The 24,377-nt window shown below is 32.8% G+C and overlaps 1 protein-coding gene across 1 annotated transcript in view; it reads left to right on the forward strand.

Moving 5' to 3' along the window:
• Positions 1-24,377, forward strand: part of LOC145946224 (neuroglobin) — a 207,179-nt gene that overhangs the window by 5,861 nt on the left and 176,941 nt on the right. Inside the window, exons 3-4 of the mRNA XM_083055761.1 lie at positions 20,983-21,179; positions 21,301-21,339. Coding sequence (XP_082911887.1) covers positions 21,118-21,179; positions 21,301-21,339 — 101 coding nt within the window. The 5' untranslated portion in view covers positions 20,983-21,117. The remainder of the gene's footprint in view (positions 1-20,982; positions 21,180-21,300; positions 21,340-24,377) is intronic.

Raw genomic sequence — 24,377 nt, forward strand, 5'->3', positions numbered from 1 at the left:
TGGTTAGCGAATAATATTTCGTATCCGCGATAATACGTGACGTGAATATCGAACGAACGAACAAACGTTTGGATTTTGCTTACAATCTCATGCCAGTCTCATGTAGTATTAATGCGGCATTATTTTTGTCGATACGCACAATAAAAATTTATGTAATCTTTTGTTTGGGAGATGCATAAAACATCCGCGCGTGCGCGCGGTGCATCCACTGCTTATTATAAGCGAACGAGTGAGCGTTTACTCAAAGTATGCGTTTCGTGTGCAGTACGCGTTGCATCGCGTGTAACGTAAATGTAAGTTTGCCGCTTTACTTGAGTATTTTTATTTTCAGTAATGCTGGTGCATCATCCGCTCCGTAGAACTATAATAAAATGCGGTACAATCAAATTAAATTACGCGAATTAATCTTATCTCCAATGTTATATCCTCATTTTACACAGTTTCGTAGTTGCTTGATGTAAAAATATATATCCATTATTACGCAAAAATAAACACATTACATGTTAAACGAAATAAAAAATTAAAATATTAATTATTTTTATCATTAACCGTGATTTTAATTGTCTCAACGAAATAATGTAATTGTTTTGTTTATATTACAAGAGCGCCATTATATATAATTCATAAAACATTGCATAAAACTTCAATTTATACTTTCATTAATTGATTTGACTTTACACGATCGATAGATATCTCTTCAAACTCGTACCATTGAGTAACATTTATGTAACCACGACATACTCAATGTCTCGATTACTCAATGAAAAAATATTTATATATAGAGTTCCGTATGTGAGGCGCATAGCAAGAGGCTCGGTGGATTGGTTCACGATATTAAGTTTGTCCATGACCATTGGCCCGTTTATGGAATGTCAAAACACGGACGGAGGTTTAATGGAGTTAATATGAGCGTCACGATTAAATTACCAGGATGTATGCCTACGAGGCCGCATCAGAACGTTTCAGAGAACTTTAAACAACGAATTAAATTTCGTTGTGTCTCTTGTTATGCTATTACTTTCAACACTTTAGAATTGTGAAATGATATTTGCGATTATCTTTAACAATAATCTTATAAACTGTTTGTGCAAAATACAAAGATAGATATAAAATCATGTTTATGACAAAATGTTGGCATAAATAATATTCTATTTATATTCTTCTTTAAACGTTTCTTTATATCTTTTGAAATTCTTTAATTTGGTAAAATATATATTAGTTATTATATAAATTTGAAATAGAAAATAATATATATTTGGGACTTGATTCTAAACGGATTCTCTATACGATTTTGGGCTAATTAAATTAATTTTCTAAGTGTGTCTATTTATAAAGTTTATAGAAAGTATATACTTAATATCTGCTTAATTTTGGTCAAATTTTATATGTACATTTTTATTTGTTTAGTACTAAGCTACAAAAGGGAGAAGAAATAAGAAAAAGAATTTGTATCAGATTTAATCTTGAAACGTGTTTCTCTCATAATTATGCCACAAAACTAGCATTACGCGAGCAACTACGAAAGTGTTGAGAAATTTGTCGTGAATTAGACTTATTTTTTATTTCGCAAGCGATATTTTGGTGATAATTGCCTAAATGTTGATATTGTCGTACTCGAGCGAGAATCTTCTAGTATAAACTCGAACCTTGGCCTCGCATATCCGTTCGAAGAACGGCCTAGCCAGGGACTAAGACAACACAGTGGGGTATCCACTCGTTTTAGACGTGGCTAGGTTCAGAAAAGAGAGGGCTGAGATAAAAACCGGTCCAAGATAGGTCCGGGGTTTGTTTTAGCAGGTCAGAAACCATCTCGACCTGTCAGACCGACCACTTCCCGCATGCTAGAAATAACGATCGAGTACCCGAGTTTTCTCCATCGTGCTCCCCTGGAAATCTCCCCCCCCTCTCTTCCCCTCTGGTTTCCTCCTTATTTCGAAGAAACACATGATATGTACCAGACACTGGAAACGCACTCAGGATATTTTCTTGCTCATTAAGCAACCTCCCCGATAGTGAGAGAAGTCGTTTATTAAATCTCGAAACTGCACCATCAAGACGCTTCGGATTGTCGTTTTATCTCGGCATTCAATTCAAGTTCTCTCGACCGCTCGATAATGCGTTGTATTTTTTTTCGCCAGAATAGACCCGCTTTCTATTAAAGTCGATATTTTGCATATGTGAATATATGTATATTATTATTAGAGCTCTGTTATTCGTAGAAATTGGAGATTATTTTATTTCTTTGTGTGCGACATACAACTTAAAAATTAAAAGAGAAAATATTTTTTTAAATATATATGTATATAATATATTATTATTAATATATAAATTCTACAACACAAATTGCATATTAATAATAATTTTAGCTATTTGTTATTATATGTTAATATAATATTATAATATATTATAATATATTATATAATTATTATATGTTAATATATCTTAAATAAGAGAGCTTCTAAAAAATTTTCATTATTAATTACTGCACAAACTTACGATTAAATCTTCAACAAAAGAACCGAACGTGCTGTGCAGCTTTTGGGAGTCGTTTTATTTTTTTTTCTCTTTTACCTTGTCTTCCTTTTGTGTTCGTGACTTCTGCCGATCAGGCAATGTTCTCAATGTACATTCGTAGTTCTTTTTCGGTTTGAATTTTGTATGATTTTATTAATTTCGTCCAAGACAGATGATATAAAATAATCATAAAAAATTATAATCGTTATGCAGTATTCTTTAATTATAATTGTGTCACTAGGTTGAGTTTTAATTTGATATAATAATTGAGGGTGCGTTACATAGCGATTTGTTCAAGAAGCTTTCACTTAATAACCTCTCGCTAAATAGTATGTTTACAAAGATATCTTTTTCGTCGTCTTTTGAGATGGAAAGGTGTTTTCAAGATGACAGAGGATACTACGCATTCATGCTCAGATTGCGCTAGACCGGTTTTGAAAAATACCGAAGCAGTTATAATGAAAGATAACTGCTCGGTAACTAAAGTATGCACCACACTTGAGCGGTTCTAATCACGGATTGATTGCTATTACAAATATTAGCGTTTATTCGCTAGATGTGAATTCTTCTTGTCTTGTCAGAGCCACTTTCACTGCGGCGCAGAATTATAACTTTTACTAGGATTCAATTAATTATTGCAACCATTTGATATTCTCGACAATGGAATGTAATTATACTAGTCTCCAATTTTCAAGTTTGCTGCTTCGGTTATTAAGACAATGGAATAATTGATTCAAATTAATATTATTTATTTGAAAAACACATATTGCACAATTTCGGATAAATAGTTTATACAATATAACATTAAGTTTGAATATATTTGATACCTCTATTTTTTTAGCATTAAAAAATACTCTTAACATGGACAATTTACTTTATATCGCCAAAAGATACTCCTTTTTGTCTAACTTTGTGTAGATATGTACACACCGTACATAGTTTATATATTTGTACGAAAGGGAGAGACCTAGGACACGATCGAAGACGTAAAGAATGTTTGGCGTTTATACATAGTAATATTCGTTTCCGTCCACGTGCAAGAAAAAGATGTTATCTTTCGGTGCCTATTTTAGTGCACGGATTTTGGCGTCCATTCAAGTTTCCGAAATGCCCGCTGAGTACTGATGTCGAATGTGTTTTCCCCCGGTCGAGTCACCCGAAATAAAGCATGCCTGCAGATGAAAACATAGTCGATGAACCATATGCATCAGCAGCCTTGAAAATTCGTTCTCACAATTTTTTTATTTAAAAATTTTGTCATATATATTTGATATAGAAATATTATTTCTACATAAATAAATATTTAAAAAGTAACGACGTTTTCTTAGTACTGACAGTTGTATGAAGTAACAGAAAAAAAATTTTTCTACCATTTAAAATTGTAAATCGTTTGAAGTTTATTTCGTTATATTTTGTACATACTTTATACGGTTCACGGTTTCTTACGATTGCGAGGAATATTTTATTATATAATCTGCGATATTGCGCTTTCAAAAAAAAAAAAAAAAAAAAAAAAAAGACAGCCACAAGAATGAAACTGCAAAAATAGTGAACATAGTATACGTTTACCTTGAGTGCCGCGAACGTATTGAATTGATGCCACTGTAGCGTGGTTGAAGAAATCGGAAGATTATGATCGTTGCGCAAAACGTTCTTTATTATAATTGACTGTATCTATTCCTGAAGAAGAAGGAACGTACATCTATATATCTATTTGTAAACGCATTATCTATGCACGAGACGCAATTACAATAATTGTGCCATTACGTATCTGTGCACGGTGCAAGGGGCGCGAATAAACGTTATGAAACACGCGTGGATGCAGGGTGCACTCGTGCTGTTTCTCTGAAATAGTTTATCGATTCATAGAATCTCCGATTGGAGTAAATAGTCTTATTCCAGCACGCGAAGCAAATCACATTACCATCTCATCGTTGTCCTCATCGTTGATCTTATCGGTTTGCGGTTTATCTTATATATTCTTCTTGCAGATAAGTAGATTTAATGTAGAGTCATCCCTGTTCTTAGAATAAATAATTATTTAAACTTAGACTTATTGTGTGTTGTAAACTTATAATATGTAGCTTATGTATATGGCTCTTCTTTATAGAAATAAGTATTAATATTTATATTTTTTTATTCCATTTCCTTAATAATTGTACGCATTATAAAGGTATATTTTTTTAAATATTAATGTGCGCGATAGGTATTGACTTAATTTTAATTCACGAATTTTTTATTTTAGAAATTAAATATTTTTATAGCGTGATCTACACATTCCAAACGTGAAACGATAATCATGAAAGCTATATATCTTCAGAGATGACAAGGATTAATTACGCGTATATAAGTCAAATCTAAATGTTCTTATTAACTTCTTAGATTATGCGATTTACCTGCAAAAATTTCAACTAGAAAGAAAGTACGATGCGCACAAAGAAAGAAAAAAAGTTATAAACACTGTTTTAACTGTCTCCAATTTGTTTCGCGTTATTATACAGCGATGGCAACTCTTTCCGTGAGAGAATCCTCACAAAAAGAAACTTCAAAATAACTCTTTGATAAACCCGGATGCGACTTCTTGGCATTCTCTTCATGGTAATACGTAACGGGAGAGATACGATCTTGCAAAAACGTCATAATGAGTTTTGATGACGATGATGCTAGTTTGTCGCGAAGCTAGTTCGAGTTTCTTATCCTAGTTTTTTATTCTAGAATTGATTTGTCTAATTTGCATAAGTTTGCATTAATTATTTGATATCGGTTTTAACCAGATTACTCTTGAATTTTTTGAATAGTTTTTAAAAGTTGCACATTTTTTGTAGTGGAGATATATAAATTATATGAAGATAAAAAAAAAGCAAAGTTTCTGGCATTACAAATACATTTAAAAATTAAAATAATTAATTAAATTTTACATTCTGCAATTAACTTTTTTATATTTTTCTTGAAGTTTCTCTGCATTTCTTGCATTTATATGCATAAACGTAAAAAGAAAAACGGTACGATTCAAAGTCATTTTTGACGTCGTTCAAAATCATCTTTAAAACTTTTAAACTAATATGTTTCTACTTCGTTTGTGTTAATTTCATTATCTTGCTTCTCAAAGTTCAATCGAATATACAAACACGAATCGAGAGAAGTGGAAAGTGAATGCTTTCGATATACGCGATTGATTTTCGCATTATTTATGGCGAGCACTGTTCGCTTTTTTGTTTTGTGGCACGCTTCGTCAACAAAAAATCGTTGGGAAATAAATGCATGATGTAGCAAACCCGTTTGTTTTATCGAGAAACCAGTTTGGAAAATTGTGCATACACTATACATGATGCTAGTAAGCACACTACACGCATCGCGGAGCGCGAGCAAGCTTTTAATGCGTCAGGTCGATCACGCAACTTCACCATGCAAATTGACTATTCATTTCGCTATTAGTTAGTTATCTAAGCTAGAAAAATCGTTCGTAAAAAAATGTATTTCAAGACATCTAATAAGTAACAATAGAAAAAGAATAATACATAAAAAATTATATAAAACTTTTATCTATTACAAGTGTATCATTTGCTTATTCTCATTTTTTTAATGTTTATTTTATATTATATACATATATGTATAAACATTTTTTTTATAATTAGCGAATGATACATTTGTAATAGATACAAATTTAACAAGGTTAAATTAAACTACTAATATTGCTGTTTTCTGTTATAATCATTGTCAATTGAAATTATCTCATTTTACCTGAAAAACGTGTAATATTCCAGATTGACGTGTAAACTATTTAATTGTATAATATTTCGCTCATTAGGTTAATCAGTTTCATTATTATTCTCTTTAATTGTAAGTATAAAAATATATGTTTGGGAGTAAATGTTAGTAATGTTTGTGTGAAACTTGAAAAAAAGAATTTAATTATATATAGTTTCCATGAGTTGGTTAGGACAGCTGTCAAGGAAACTAGAATAGTCGTGATGATATCTAACTTATGATAGGATATGAAAAAAAAGTCTTCCGCGAAAAAAAAATACGTTGAATGTTCTTCCTTGCCTGATATTTTTCTCAGAATTTTAAAGTTCGGTTATATAACGATTTATCGGTGAAGCCCGCATCGACGGATCAACAACGTTAACAATAAATATTTTATGACTAAGAGAGAATACATTTTACGCTGAATAACAATGATGTGTCAATTTCAAGGAAACTCAGAATCGTTTTTTTAAATTGGCTGTGCACGATAATGCTCGATATATAAAGCAACAGATTGTCGATAATATTAATATAATAATAATGATTATGAAAGTGATCTGAGTCACAAACTTAAGAAGTTGAATCATTCGTATAATTTTTTTTATATTATTATTAAATAAAATTCTGTAATTAAGGAAACACGATATGATCTGAGTCACAAACTTAAGAAGTTGAATCATTCGTATAATTTTTTTTATATTATTATTAAATAAAATTCTGTAATTAAGGAAACACGATATGATTGAACATTTCGAATAGTTTAAACTTCTTAAATCTTGAATACTATATTAAGAATATATACTTTTATAATTTAAAGAAGCATATAAATATATTTTTAATGTTTAATAAATGCAATAATTTCAAAATAAAAGACATGATTTTTCTAGATCATTTTTTAAATGACAGACATAATCACTGTAACTACGTTATTTTTCTTATAAAATAAGCAAATTTTTTCTGATAATTATGTTAAAATTTGGAAAACCTACAATCCAGATTTGAGAAATCTATACTAAATAGCAAATAGCATAATAAATTATTATCGCATTTAAATAACTATTTTTACTCCATTTTCGAAAAAATTTTTACAATATAATAAATATGTAATAATGAATTGCCCCTCTATTTCTGATCGATAAAAGATACATATACATATAGCTATTGCAAAAACTTTAATCTCGAGCAGAGTCGCGATTTTCTCCATTGACTATACGGAAGTGAGGGCAGAAAAAAAATGATCGCTTGTTAGAGAAATAAATTTTTTCGTGTTTTTGAAATCTGATCCTACCGTTGAAAGGCAGCTGAACATTTCCGCGCTATTTCTTGATCAATCGACTCGTTTATCATAATGTTAACTGTCAATAAAGTGAGAACCGCGTTTTTCACGTTGTTCGCGGTTGCGACTGCTTATTTGCGGCGGAACTCGCCGCGGTTTAACGTTCTGCATTGATGCACTCGTTAATTGTCAATTGTGATACGCGAGCTCGTGCTTAAACGTCGTCTCATGCGTTTTTAATTAATTCTTGTGTATGTGATATATCATATTCGATAACCAATACTTTTTTTATATGTCAAATCTAATTTTTTAATATACATTTATTAATTATTTCACGTTATATATAAATAGTTTTAAATATATGTAGTTTTTATATTGATTTTTATTATTAATTTTGTATTTTTTATATCAGGAATATCAAAATTAAAATTATCAAGGATTTTACCAGAATTTTAAGATAAAAAATTATACCACAACATGATACTGAATTTACTGTGATTCGTTAGCAAATAAATCAAATAAAATTAGAATCCATTTTGCCAGATATATTTTAATGTCAAACTGCAGAGAGTTTGATTGCGTTTCTTGATGAAACTTGTTCATTCTTAACTTAAACGCGAGACATCGTGCGCTTCTAAAACCGATTCGTTGACCGACCATAGTCTCCACAACTATAAGTCGACTTGTGCGTTGCGGTTACTCCGGCGCGGTTCGTGTAATTTTAGCAGTAACGATTTGTCGGGACACAGACAAAAACGTGGCCGAGAAACGAAGGAACACGCTTCGGGGAGGGAAAACGGGACGGAGAATGAAGCTACGGGGAGGTGAAGAAAAGGAGTAGAATGTTCCGTTGCGTTTTCCTTTATCTAGGAAGGGTAAGGAGAAGACGCGATATTATGCCAGATATATGACATCATCACGGGAAAAAAAAGCCGACCGTTTCAGCTGTTGCACCACACGGGTCGTTGATCATGCACTTCTCATATCTTTGCTTAAGTTATTAATCGAGCAGTCAGAACATACAGGGTCGAATTGAAACGGACTAATTGAGCAATAGATTTTAGAAACTGTAATTTTGTTTGCGACCATGTTAATTTTTCTATTTTAGCTTTATTTTATTCTGAAAACCATTATATTTAAAAAGTCATAATACACGAAAAGAATGTGTTGTATTCTGAAAATATTTTAATCTGTTTGTTACATTTAATTTTAAATTTATTAAAAATGTATTGTAAAAGAACATATTTTCCTTCTATATAACTTATAGAAATACTTATTTTAAAAATGTAAAATATTTTGACTCTCGAAGAAAAGATCAAAAGATATATAATAGGATACTTTGATAGATTTTTTCTTTTTCTCTCTCTCTCTTTCTCTCTTTTTCTCTCTCTACCCGTATCTTATTAAAGAATTCACCTTAGGCAGGGTCGAGGCCCAAGTTCGCGACTTCGACAGAAAGATACGGTGACTTCCGGCGGGAGTGAGGGTCGCCCATTACCAAAGCTCATCGCGCTCTCTTTGTTCGTCAATGATGCCAATGTTGGGCCACGTGTAGTCGCCGTAGAAGGCGTGTGTATACGTCGTAAAGCACTGGTCCCTCTCGCACGCACATGTTGCGTATCCGTTACGCGTACGCAGGTATATCGCTCGCATGTATAGGTCGCCCAGCGAAACAGATTCTGCCCTTTGTTCGTCGATGAACGCGCGACTATGTGAAACCAGGGGTCAGACCCGCGTGTGGTCTACTTTGTCTTAATTGCCGGGTCGATGATCGTTGGACCCAAATCGTTTCTTTTTTCTGGAAACAACCGGTGGCGAAAGTAAGCAAATTTCCAAAGAAAGACTCTTTGTCAAAATCGTGCCGTTTAGACTAATTTCTTTGTCGAAAAAATAGTACTTAAAACTTGCTATTGTTAATCGAAATCTGCCTGAAACTAGAAACTCAAAATTATTTAAGATATATGTTTACTATAACATTGAAATGTAGCCATAAATTAAAAAATACAAATACAAACGAAATATTTCAATTCTTCTACAAGAATGACATCCAAATCGAGTAAATAAAATATATATTTTAAAATATATATTTTAAAATATGTATCTTTTAATTTGACAAGATTATATTTTACATATATTACACATAAATTTCCAATCTTTGTTTTTTAATTTTAATCTTAACATTTATTGTAATATTTTTAGAGTTATAAATATCTCCATAGCATTTTAACGCGATAAATGCACTTTGTTAAGTACGTTTTCGCTTCTCATTCAGATACATCTCATATGCAAATCACGCGTGTTGAGATATCATTAAATATGTATCATAAACTGCTGAACCAATCTATCTATAGCATGAAATGTTTGTGTAAATCCATACGTAAAAAGTATTCGCGTAAATCAGCTGTTCACAGAAGTAAAGCATATGTTCATCTAGTCACAATCGATAGAAATCTAATTGTTAACATTAGGTTATAGTTTGTGCTTATAGTTTGTATGCACATATACTTGCAAAAATTATGCATGCCCAACACACATATATGACGAGATATATTATTTAATCAATTGCATATGTGTTGCATAAAAGCGATTAAATTTTTTTACTTATATGATTCTATTATTTTACGCACGAAATATAGTTTGAGAGAGAGAGAGAGAAGAGATAATTTTTAAAATATATAATTATATATAAAATATATGTAAAAAAAGAGGTTGATTCATATATATATATATAGTGTATTTCATTATAAGTTTATAGAATTTTTTTACTACATTGATAAATACGATTGAAGAAATCGTTCGATAAAAGTAATCTTACTTGATTTATGATCTTATTTTAAGATATGAGTATATAGAAAAATTTTGCAAAGTAGGCGTGGCGCATTATTATGTGGCAAGGGATTAAAACTTGTTTACGCAGAGTCGATCGTTGCAAAGACGTCAGGATCACGCGAGGGAGCATCGGGCACCGCGTAAATGCAACGTAAATGAAATTCAATAATTGCGATCAGAAAAACTTCATGGAATGCGATGTAAGCACTGTTTACTCTGAATCTCATTAATGGAAAAATAGAATTGACGCAATGTTTTTTACTGTTTTTATAAAATTAGTAATTAGAATATTACATAGTTTTTTTTTTTCAATATAGTTATATTAATATTATTATGAATATTTACGTTCGCGTTAACGTTATTTATATTTATTGATTATATTTTTCGGACTATTATTTATTTAAGTTTTGGACGCTGAGATTAATTTATGATTAATAGTACTGGATAATCTAAAAATGCAAACTTATAAATAAAAATCTGAAGTATCGGATTTTGCTGTATCATTAGTCACTCTTATATCTTTCATCTCTTTTTTAGTCGCTCAACGAGAATATTCCTTCAGACTTATTAATCACTAAATTTAATCTTGATCGTACTTGTTTATGTTAAAGTATCATTTTACGATTAAATTAGCAGCAACTATTTTATAATAATATCGAGATTTATCGAGGTTGCATTTATTTCTAAAACAGTCAGCTGCGTTTAACTGCTGACATGCTGTTGTGTCTTTGCAATGACGTATAATTAAACATAATAAGTTAGGTAGGGCCGAGCGGACCAAATTTTTTAATCATGTCTCGTTCTTGTAGCTCACTAACGAGATGACGCACGCTAAAATATACAAGCCTATATATCCACACGCAAAACAGTCGCGACATCGTCGTAATAGTTTAATTCTAGATTTCTTGTTCTCTGTAACATCTTCATAATTTTATGTGAAACTATTTCGGTCTGTTTGTTATAACGAAAAGCAATCAGATCCGAAAATTTTTATCTTTTCTTTCCAACTTGTTATAGTAAAAATTATAATATTACCTATTTCTTGAAATTAAACTAACTCTCTCTTTAGCATTACTATTACTAGGTTTATTTAATTATTATATAAAATATTAAAAACATATGTGAGAGAAAGAAATTGTAGATGTCAAGACGTTACATTTCGTGCAATGTTAAAAAGAAGCTTCCCGCCTAGATGAATATCATATGTGTATGAAAAATGCATAGGGCGATGTTGATTCTATAGGAGGAGACTGTGTATCGAATAGGCTTATCGGGATGCAAATAGGCGCTGTTTGGAAACTGACGATGCGAACCCTTCGAGAAATCGTCCGATTAGTGTACGTCACACGGAGTGGCACAAGCGACTCCTTGTCTCTTCCTTCGACGTCCCTTCACGGTTGCGCGAGGTCGTCGACATGAAAAAAAAAATCTTTCATGAATATGCTTCTTTCATGCTAACGGACACGAAAATAAGGCAAAAAGGAGGAACCGTATACGCGAACGGGGATGGGAAGAGTCGAAGGTGTTCATCGGGTGGAAAATAGGACCTACTTACATGTTCGTACCCTTTCTCCGCTTATTTCTTTTACAACGAACATTTACATTGAACATCAACGTAAGCGTTTACGAAGCAGATATAAATATATGATATATATGCAAAAAGTGTTGAAGAGATTTGATAAATGTACGTAATCTGCTGGTTCATCATCACTGTTTAATAATATCGCGTTTACGCGTAATAAATATAAAAACTACATATTTTGCTTGATATCTAAAAAAACTCGTTGTATAATTCTTATTTATAGGTATTTAAAACTATGAATTTGCATTTATCAGGTTTATGAATATTCTATTTTATGCATGTTTTATGTACTTGCATAAATTTTTTATTAATACTTGATCATCACAAAAAGAGGAGATTTAGAATTTAAAATTAAAACCTTACGAGAAGATTACAATTTAAAAAAATTTTATTACACATAAACGACTTGCAAATTGCTTGGGTAATTCCTTCGTAATAAAAGGAATGCTGATAGTCGCGCAAGAGAGATGTAGTATATATTTCATTTATTATCTGACTATATTTTAACAATGTCAGATTAAGATTAATTAATAATTGAACACACATTGATATACGTTATTTCAAAGGGATACACACACACACATACATATATAAATATACACACATCGTAGTATCTCCATCTCGAAATAACAATCTCTATATTACAATCAGAACGTTATAGCGATTAAACACAAAAACTGTGATCTACTACGATAAATTCGCGACCGAAACCACACGAAACAATAGGAAATCCTCAATGATATTTCCTTTTTCGCGCGATGTCAAGGAACTTTCATGAATATGTTCAACTGGTAATGCGCACCAGCGCTGTTCAGCATTTCCACCCCCGCCACTTTTCTTTGCCAGAAACCCCCTTCACTTTTTCCGATGACTGTACGCTTCTTGGAATTACGGATCTCTCTCGGATAAGAGCATGTGTTCCGTATGGGTGTGCGTGTGGGTCTGGTCCATTGGTTGTAAGCAGCAGTGTTTCTCAGACACCAGACGCTGAGCTTCACAGTTGCACCTTCTCTTTCTTCCTTGGCTGTGTTAATGAAGTGAATAATAAGTTGGCAGTTTCAGCGGTTTTAAATGCCCGACAGAGCTTTAAAAATTACATAGTACGATTGTAAAAATGATTAATTTTGCATATAAAAAAATCTGTATGCTTTTTTAAGTTGGCATCAACAGCGTATAATTTTTAAAGGAGAAAAAAGAGGACGAGAGAAAGAATCGTGTTGAAAGTCACTTTGCTATCGCCACCGTATATTTCCTTTGTTCTACTATCAGAGGAAAGGGTTGGACAGCCTTCTCGTTCTTTCATAACTCCATCCTGTCGCGCGGTTGCTTTAGTTTTACGGACTTCTTGATAACAGCTTTGCTCCACAGAGGTACACCTCCGCTTAACACGTACATATATTTAACCATATTTTAGACACAAAATAAATAAGAGTAAAAAATAAAGAAGGGTAATAAGAAGATAAATAAGAGTCTCTTAAAAGATCTGCGAAAATAATAAAAAATATATAAATTAATGTAAACAAATTAATTGCAGCATTTAAATTATATTTTGCGAATTTTTATAAAAATCTCAAAGAAATCGGAAATTAATTTTTGGTAATATTTATAACATATAATTGCTAACAAAAAATTAATATTTGATGAAATTAGTTTAAAGCGCGAAAGCTTAATAAATAAAGTAAACATAGCTTGATTTAAATTTCGCACATATAATGACTTCTTCTTTTTTTCTTTCTCTCTCTTTATTGTGAATTTATATAAATTTAATTTCCGACTTTCTGATATTCAATAAGATTTATATTATTTATTTTTTATGCGCGCAACGAGTTTGTTTTATATTAAACGTTTCCTGACAGAATATGTCATGTTACTTAAGTTTTCACATCTCGCAGGTATATATACTTCGATACTTCCGACTTCATACAATACATAAATAGACACTCGAACCCAGACCAGTTCGTAGCCAGTCATTCATCTCGTTTTCTCACTTCGTAGTGGCTCGCTTGTTCTATAACCATCGATCCTCGACTGCTGCCAGTTAGATCCTTTCAATTTATTCCTTCTCTACACATAGGAAGGATCGCTCACTGTCAGGATCAACGAGCTTTCGTAGCTCACGAAGCCTCTTGAGATGCTAAACGAACGTAACTAAAAAATATTCCAACACATAACCAGCCTTTTGATGCGCAAATGTTGCCATGGAAAATAGAAGGATCTTATCTTTTTATGGATTTATACTCCAAAAAGTATTTAAAAGATTTTATATTTTGTAGCTATATAACTGAATGTAAACTTTATCTTATCTGTGAGTTATATATAACTTAAAAATTATTGATTGATTTATATGTATCTTTTTTTCTTTTTCCATGAAGATTTTTAAAAATGCTTTGCTTTAAAAAGAAATTTATATTTAATATTTCATATACAATAGTCGCAAACCACTATATATATCACGCGTCTTTCATATTTATATTTATTTGAAATAAATTTACATTAAAATACAATGTCTAAGAGATCACTGACTGCATACAAAAAAGTACACAACTGTTTATATATAAGATGTCGATGAGAAATATAAATAGCTTAAGAAAGACGAGGAATAACGCTTCCATAACCCGTTAGGGTCGAATTTGGGTTAAAGGAGATAATATTAAGTCAATTAGATGAGACTTCGTTCCAAATGTTAAACATATTCAGCATGCGTTTCCTCAACAGTATCTCTAGTGAAAGGTTTAACGACCTTTTTTGACGATGTGACTTAATTGGCATAGAGATAGCTTGAATTTCAAATGCGCAATCATAAAAACTTATTGTTAGAATATATGAGGGGAGAAAATTCGGTCATGTTTACCGTTATATTACATATTGTTTTCCTGCACGTGTACGTTTTGTGTGATGGAACAAAGAAACTTGCATTAATATATATAATAACATATAATACATGTACAAAATATATCTAATATTAGGATGCCTTATTTATTCCGATTTATATTCTATATGATTTATATACATATATGCAGTACATAACACATAAATAAAAAGATTATTCTTATTATATACTAATTATATTATACATATAAAATCATAAATAATAATTTTAAAAGTTGAAAAGCTTGTATCTATGAAAAAATATTATAGAATATATATAGAAATATAAACTCTAAAAAAATATTTTTTTTAAAAGCACAGTTAAAATATCGAAAAGAAGAATCGTAATTGTATATAATTATTAAAGCAATTTATATTATGCGATATTTTTATATAAAAGCATTCCTAACTTAACAACAATTTATCTATAAATGATCGAAGATTTATAATAAGATGTAATGAAAAAGTAAAGTAAGCAATATTTATTTCCGTGAAAAAATTTAAAATATATTTTTTCCGATTTAATTGCGGCCAAAGAAGATTGTCACAAACAGCATTTTCCAGAATGAGAGATTTCTATTTCAAATGCATTTCGTTCTCTATATATATATTTCACTCTCATATATAAATAATTAAACGCACAAAGTGAATTGTTACACAAGAAACGTGATTAACTTTCAGACTCATCATTTATGTTATTGCTTTTCGTGAATAAAAAATATGAGAAAAACAAGTTACACGTTCTAGGGTTAATGCGCGGAGGCCATCAACTTTGGGCACGCTTTCACGTATAAATACATAAGATGGGAGACGCCAAGAGCGTCTGCGAGAGGCTTCCCGAGATGAAACGCCCGGATCAAAGGTTCTCGCGCGCAGTAATCTTGACGTACCCGTTGTGCGCTGAGAGAGAAGAGATCTCTGTGCTCTCTCCGCGAGCCATTGATAAACTTCCAGAGCTCGTGCGCGCGCTTCCATGCCGTCTCATTTCGCGGATTGCGTAAGTTGTCTCGCAAGCAGGAGCAATTCACCGTACGACATATTGCTCCCTGATATTCGACTATAATTGCGGTGGTCACTGCTGACCGGATCGGGTATCGAAAGTGTGCGCCACACATTTCTGCGTAAAATAATTACGCGACGGCAGATTAATTAATTTTCATGCTTGGTAAAGAGGTGAGGTGACCGCGTGAACTCGTTTCCCGCGCGCCAGTCTTCCCACGATCGCGACCCTCTTCCCACCGTTATCATTAGGGCCTTTGGAAATCACTGATCGAAGATCACTATCGAGTACTTGTTTTGTTTCGGCGTTGAAAAGTGTGCGGACACTTTTACGCAATTTTTTCTTTTCAAAATTATTGCAGAAAGGTCTATTCTAGAATAATACTGACCATCTTCGTATACACCTCTTTTTTCTATAAATAGGAATCTTTATCTGTTTATGTAGATATCGATTTTCTGGTAACATAAATAACTGCCCTTCTTATTAATATAATTACTTTAAAATAAGTTTTAAAATAGATTGAAAGCTTTAAAAGATCTTCAAGAATATGCTATAAATATACTTTTTGCATCAATGATAATGCTTTTGTTTTTAATACTAATTTTATGAAATTAAAAACATGTTTATTAAGAACATGGTTTATTAAGAACAGCTCATTAAACAGATCGAGATATCATGTTCATGGAGTGTGCTTAAGAATCGAGAAATACATCTCGCGATGCCTACAATTACCATGGAAGATCTATAGTAAGATTGAGCGAGGCGGAGAAAGAGAGAGACTTCCTTGATTTTCCGTGACGAGCGTTATCTAGCCTCTGCAAGGGGTTATCTCCGGTTATCACAAAATTAATTTGAATAATACCGACCGACACATAATCAACCAATCTCACTGTTAAAGCTGGCCGATGCCGTTTTTATCGTGAGTTATAATTATACGCGCACGATAAATCGCGTGTCGTCATCGCTCGGCGATTAACTAACCACCAAACAGAGTTTCACGCAAACAAAGCCTCTCCTGGCAAAATGGATGCAACCTACAATCAATCCGACACTGAAATTGTTCCGGAAAGAATAAAAATAAATAATAGCCTGCAGCACGCAGCCGAGCGTTTAAATTGAGTCAGACGTATTAAAAGAAAATCATTGTTATTTTGCGAAAAACGGTTGATCGGTTATACATATAAAAAATATACTTGACCGATAGAGCATCTTTGACAATAAATTGAAGAGTAAAAGATAAAAAATAAAACTTAGAGAGCAGCTTAGCGAGAGAGTGAATTGATTCACAAATATTGAGAAGAAAAATATATAAATTTAACATCCCGAATTTCTCTTCAGTTATACGAATAAAAAATCCAAGACGATTAGAATCGAAAAATTATGGATGCCTTTAAAAAAATACAATATTGCAAAACATGTGTGTCACATAAAAAAATGCACGTACAATGTGAGTGTATATTATGCACATTATATTATAAAGATACAGCATCGCTTTTTTCTGACGATTCTACAGACGAACCGACAAAGAAAGATGACCGTAAGGTTAGCCTGGAAGAAGAGAAGTGACGGTTGTAAACCGAGTCGAACCCCAGTCTGACCTCCCGGAGGCTGTCTGATAACTTTCAACTGACTCCACAGAAAAATCAACGGCCATGTGTTATCGCATGGTCTGCTCGCGTCAATCCGTGTTATCTTCGTTGTAGATATGTGACAGCCAGGAACCATCACTAGTGGCGTGAATCGAATATGAATAACAAAAATCAGATTCTTCTGCATCCTGTTGATACTCGCGATTATTTTCTCGAAAAAAAAAAAAAAAAAAAAAAAAAAATTAATGTCACGCATATTTCTCGCGCAACTTTTCAGGATTAAAGTACAATATTTGCGATGAAGTCTATGCTTGTTGCACATCGCATTTTTTTAAACGATATAAAATATGTATAGACACATAATCCTGAAAAATGATTCTTTTGAGGAGAAAATCCTCGGATTTTTTCTGGAGTTTTTTAATAATATTAGTCACTCGAATCTAGAACTCTTGATTTATAAAATATTTTTGCATGGATTATATTTCGCGGAATAGACAAATTTTTAAAAATAATGCGAATTTGATATGCAAAAAGGAAATGGAAAAAGGATCAATCGCTGACGTTAATATGTGCACTCACTTTTCGCAAAAAGCGCACAAAATTTCTGCTCACCTGTCAAATCGACGAAGCAAAGTGCTGCAAACGTACTATATACATATATAAATCTATCAAGGCTCAGATTATTTGAATTATTAAAATTATAAAGATAAATTATACTTATAATTTATCTTTAACACTTTATTTTTTTTACATTTTTTACTAATATCTGTATAATTATATTTTTAAATATGATGTATATTAAACATGCTAACATAATACTTGACAACAATATATTCACATAAATATGTATCATATAGAAAAAGTTTAAAAACTTTAAAAAATTATTTTTTAATGATTTTCAATGTAATATCAATATTATATAATATCAATAATTGAAACTTGCGTATTATATTTATCTTTATTTCAATGATATAAAAGCTGTGATGTTCATATTGCTCTTAATAGCTTATGATTCATCAGAATCGAAGTGATGATTTATATGTAAAATACAGAACGGAATACAATTTAATAAACGAGTCATGCGCGCAGAGACTAAGTCGCAGCAGTGTCGTAACGAGTAAGAAGTACGCCTTATGTGTCAGACTGTACGTAAATTTGTATCAATTGCCGGTACAGCTGCTTCAATTTATTGTGGGATTAGAAACAATGAGTGGGGTCAAATGGTCCCTTCTTGTCATAATGTACCAACCCTCGTTGGCGTCGGCCATGACGTCACTTTGTCTCCGAAATTATCAGCCGTCCATTTAATATTTTTTACGCTTGCAACAATTTAAAAACTGTAGTTTATTTGCTTATCAAATCATTAGACGATACATGTATAGACTTTTATCCTTTATTGAAATACACAAATATCACAAACAATTTGCTGAAGATATTTCCGGCTTAAGATAAGCCGGGCTTTTCTTTAATATGCGATTAGCAACGCTCTCCTAAGATAAAAGAAAGTTAGACTGACCTTTTTTAAGATCTTTTTTATCCTCAAAAAGGAAAATAAATAAAAGTCAGTCGATTCAAAAGAAAAGATAGTATTCAAAAGTATATCTCAAAAATGTATTGCTGTTAGATAAGATATATATGTATATTCTTTATTTTATCTGTATTTCGAATTTTTCCATGTGTAGTTCAAACATTTATTGCAGTTAAATTTTTGCTATTAGAGAACATTACCAGCAGTATAGTCAATTTTTCAACGAAATTTGAAATTTATTTATTTATTAGTTGAAGACCGTCTATTTATTTATTTGCATTGATCTTAAAGATTTTTTTTTTAATAGAAAAACAAATGATAGGGTGTCGCTTGATCAGATCGAAACTATACAATGGTCGATCGAACACTTCTTTTTGTTCAGAATTTTTAAGGAGTTGGCAGGTGTGAGTATGTATAGACCCGCGTCGTTCTGAAGATAATTCCGGAGGTCCGGGAGGGGCCGCGTCCTCTGTTTTGGCTCTCCATTTGGTCCATAAATATCACAAGGTTAACAGCGAGCTCCAGTCACGTTGTTTCTCGCGTACTGAAATCTTTTCATTGGACAATTATCCAATAATAATTCTAACAAAACAAAATAAATAGCATAATTATTATCACATACATTAAATTACTTGTTAAAATAATAGTAAAGAATAGTCACGTTTAAAATTATGAAGACTGCAAAAAAAAAAAACAGAAAAAGAGGCATAACATATTTTTCATAAGATATGTTTTTAAAACAAGATAGATTCCGTCGTAATAATTGAGGATTGGGAAACAAGTTTCCGACGAAATTGTCGTCCGGGTAAGAGTCAAGATAGGAGCGTATAGTGAAAAAATTCCTTAAGGATACATTACATATGCGAGAGATGGAACGGTCGAACGCCTCGTCGTCGCCTCTCGCCCGTCTCTTCGTTTCTTTCTACTCGTAATCTCCTCTCTCTTCCTCTGTTCTCTCTCTGTTTACTTTTTTTTTTTAAATAATTTCTCGTTTCTTTGCCTCGGGTTGACATCGTCGGCACGTAGCAGACTTCCTACGAACCGCGCGCTTTTCTGAATACCTAACTCCCTAAGTTCTGGCGGATCCTTCTCACGGGCAATCCGGAGACACAGAATGTATATCTCGAGTTTTCTATAAAACAGGATTTTATGCATATATGTGACATGCTTTTCTACATAACACTTGCACGATAAGTCGTTACAAAAGGACGGCGCGTTGACAAAACGGGGCACCACGTACGATTTAAACTTTTTCTTGCCGCGATATATGTACATGGTGTTCGAGACGTGTCTGCTTTTATCTACGATCAGTGAGCTTGTTGACGCGTGGGTAACGAAAATGCAGAGAAATGTGTTAGATTTGATAAAGAATTACCGTATACATACACACACACACACACATATATCGAGATATACGCGAATTAAGAATTTAGCATACATGGAGTATTATTTTTCATTTTTCTCTCAATGACAAAATAAAACGGCTCGATAAATGCAAGCTTGATATACACGAGTGTATGTAACCAGTTCGTACTTGCAAAAATGATCTGTTTATGGCATCTCCTAATTCCTTTACAAATTTACATCCGTGTCTCTCTGTCGGATTGTAAATTCATGCGCGTACCTTCTCGTAAAAGCTTACACTCCCAATCTTCGAGAATGACGAGAGATACGTTCATACACATTATTATCTTTGCGATTGGAAATAACAAGATTAGCGTGACTTTCATATTATCTTGAAGATTAATTATATTTTACACCGATAATTACGATCATATATATTACATTCAGCATTATATTTAAATCTTAATTTTTATAGTGCCTTTTGATTTTTTAAATAACTAGAACAACACAAGCGCGCGCCATTCTTCGATTTTATGTTAAAAAGAATGATATTAAAAAAAATATATATAAAGTTGTTTAAACTCGATTAATATTTTTTTATAGAAATCAGCTGATTAAAGCATTAATTTGCTAATTAAATTTTAAAATAATAATATGTTATAAAAATGAAAATAGTAATATTTTATTTTATTTTATTTGTTACAGGTAGCATTGCGATACACAGTGCGATTCACGCGTCGTGGCGGGAGTGCCGTGTAAAGTTTCGCGTATCGGGAGTGCCGTGTAAAGTGTCGGGCGATCGTAATTATTCGTATTTTCGCGAGTGTCGCGAGTGCTACCATGGACCAAGAGAGGAGGAGGAGGCCCGGGGAGGCATCGGGCGACAGCGAGGCAACTATGAGGTATGCAAACTACCTAAAAACATTTTTTCTAAACTGAGATATTTGACCGTTTTCAAACTATTCAAACACCCTGTACACACACATGTATTGTATATACATAATTTGAATATTTTGTTTTCAGATCAATGCTGTGTACTACAACTCCGAGATTGCAGTATCGGTGAGTGAGAAATTGTTTAATACGATCAAGTTGAAAGTTCTATAACATCCTTTTCTAAAAAAAGGCATGTTAAGTCCATTCTCGCAAGTATTGTTGCATCTTTTCCGCGATGCTGATTGACTGTCTCGATTCGCAGGCAACAATACTTGCGAGAATCGACTTAACGTGCCCTTTTTAGAAAGGGATTGTGAGTATTTAGCATTGAGCTATGTATTTTTAAAATATCAGAGAATTTTCAAAACATTTATAAAACTCAAACGCTTCCTTTCGCATAAAAAAAATGGTCCAATCGAAGGGTCAAGGTTTAGAAACTCTTTAATCAATCGCCTTGACAATGAATCGCCTTTGTCCGGTAAAGATCACAGTACTTGAATCTATCGATCATTGAGGCGATTGGCTGTGGTAGCGATGAGTCCGGTCGCACTTTCAATCGCTAACAATTACGGCGTTGCCCTAACGGTTTTCACGTCTGTAAAAATGCGTCTCGTTCGTCCCGCGTACAACGGCCGCGATGCACACACATATTTGTCGCACACGTTATACCTTGCGCCGCGCGGCACAAGACTCTCTTTCGATACCTCGCTCCTTTTCAAGGTGAGTCTTCGGGGTCCATTCACACGCACGCCGCGCTGTCGCCGTTCCCCGTGTACGTGACTCGTACGTGCACGCGTCACAAAACCACAAATTAAGTCTCACACGCTAGCTCCTTCACCGACACAACCGTACATGAACCACGGGGCTTTCAAGCGACTCGGGCAAGGTACAGTCTCGTTGACAAGTGCGTCTTCCGACTTGAGAAAAGTGCGGCTCTTCGTCCCTTTTTCCTTAGCCGTTATGCATATGAACGTTTGGCGTAAGATAGTTGTCCAGCTCAAGATTATGCGCATCATACCTTGAGAGCGGGAAATTAGCACCAAAACAAATAATTAATTATGAATTAATAAGAAAATTGCATTTATAAAATCTAGTTGGCTAATTCATTATTAGATTTCTCAGTATTTTGTTTTATAATAATACATATGAATGAAATAAAATTAAGGTAATTTCTCAAATATATATTTTTTTAAATTACTACTGTTTGCTACTTAAAGAAGATAACTAACTCTTCGTGCAAAAAAGAAAGAAGGAAAAAACCAGTCGCGTCGAATTAATAGAACCGACATGATGCGAATCTTGATTGACCGTTCTATCGGAAGTTGAATAATAAGACAAGACGTATATACATTTACGGGCGTCCCGTAAAAATTCTCGCAGACGAGGAAGGATACGCGTTCGCGAGCGGGATAAGTCCGCATTTATATTCTTAAACGGGACATCCTGCGTGTAAAACCCGGCGGCGGATACGCGCGGTTGTATCGTCGTCGACAAGGCGGAGAGCGAGAAGACGAGACTGGCCCCGACGACTTATTGAATCCGCGGGTCCGCATCGGGAATAGTCGCGGCGACTGCAAATGACAAGACGCGGCTGCGAAATATTCATTCCCTTCCTGCATTCGCGCGAGCGCAAAAACGCGATACGGGATGTCCAAGGAAGGATGCCCGATCGCAAGTTTCAGAAATATATGTATATATAACGTTCATTTATTTATATAAAATGTAGAAATTTTAATTTAAGAAGAAATTTAAATTTTAAATTTTAAATAACTTTTAGAATCACCGTATTACATGATGTATATTTTTCTAAAATAAATATATGGATAAATTAATGTCTAATAAGACAGAAAATTATATTTCTCCAATACTGTTTTTGTAGTGAACTTTTAACATAAATATAGAATATATAATGTTTAAGCAAGAGTTGCTTCCTGGATATCCTGTACATCGTCTTTCTCTCGCAAACGCTTCGAGCACTATCGGAATACTTTGCTTTTGTGAGAACTCGAAGTATTTACGATGTCGAAAGCAGACTTTGCAATGACGATGCTGCCCTCGAGGAAATTAGTCGCCGCGTTTATTTTAACGCGACCGTCATATGGAAGCGGGTAATAAGGTAGTTCGCGTCTTATTCTCCTTATTGAGCTGGAATTTATGTAAATCGACGACATGGTGCAAAATGCTTGCAACTTGCAAGAAATAATTTTCTATCTAAATATCATCGCATTAGGATAAAACATCTTGATTTCTTATTGCGGAAATAGAGCTGAGTGTCAAATGTCTACTATTACTAAAATCACGGATTAAGATCTTCCCTAAGCGCGCTCGCCAAATAAAGTATGATGTCCTTCCTATTTTTATATAACTCCTATCCGAGTAATTTATTTTAATATCTATACGATATCGTAGATAATTTGAAGTTAAAAATAAAGAAAATAAAGAAAAATTATTAAATCACAAAATAAAAATTAATTTTTTTCTGAGTTATAAGAGGAACATTTTAATGGTAATTTTTAAAAAAGTTTAATGTCTTAAAGTTATTACATATACATATACTTAAAATTCTGTATATTTCTTCTTTGTATTGTCGTATAAATATGTAATAAATTATGAAAATATATTTCTTTAGGAGTGAAAAAAGGATTTTGCTTTCCGGGACATATATAAAATTATATAAACATTATATATATGCTTATGCAAATATACGTGCTTCGTCGCGTAAATATTCATATTACATATATCGTCAAAAATTTCATATTGCACAATTAATTCGTGTTTGATAAATATGAAAAACTGACACATATAGGTCAAATCTGAAGAGATTATTTGTTGAACAAATATGTGTCATTAGCTCACAATAACATCGCCACTATTTTTAGTGATCGTAAATGCATAATAAACATTTATCTAGACAACAGCAAACGCATGGGGTTACAATGATTTGCTGTTTTTAATCATCGTTGATATATATTTATAAATAATCTTTGTAGCAAAAGAGCGCGTATCATTGCATGTGTATTAAATGATTGATGCTACATTGCTTATTTATTAAGAAACATGTAACTGTATTTGTGACATTGCGCTCATTAGCAGAAAATTTTCTGCGAGATTGTGATACTGTTTTTTCCCCAACAATGAAACGATCATGTCCAGATTTCGAAATA

Source organism: Prenolepis imparis, unplaced genomic scaffold (assembly GCF_030444845.1).
Source record: "Prenolepis imparis isolate NDT839.2.m4 unplaced genomic scaffold, iyPreImpa1.0 SCAF_2, whole genome shotgun sequence".
NCBI classification, from domain to species: domain Eukaryota; kingdom Metazoa; phylum Arthropoda; class Insecta; order Hymenoptera; family Formicidae; genus Prenolepis; species Prenolepis imparis.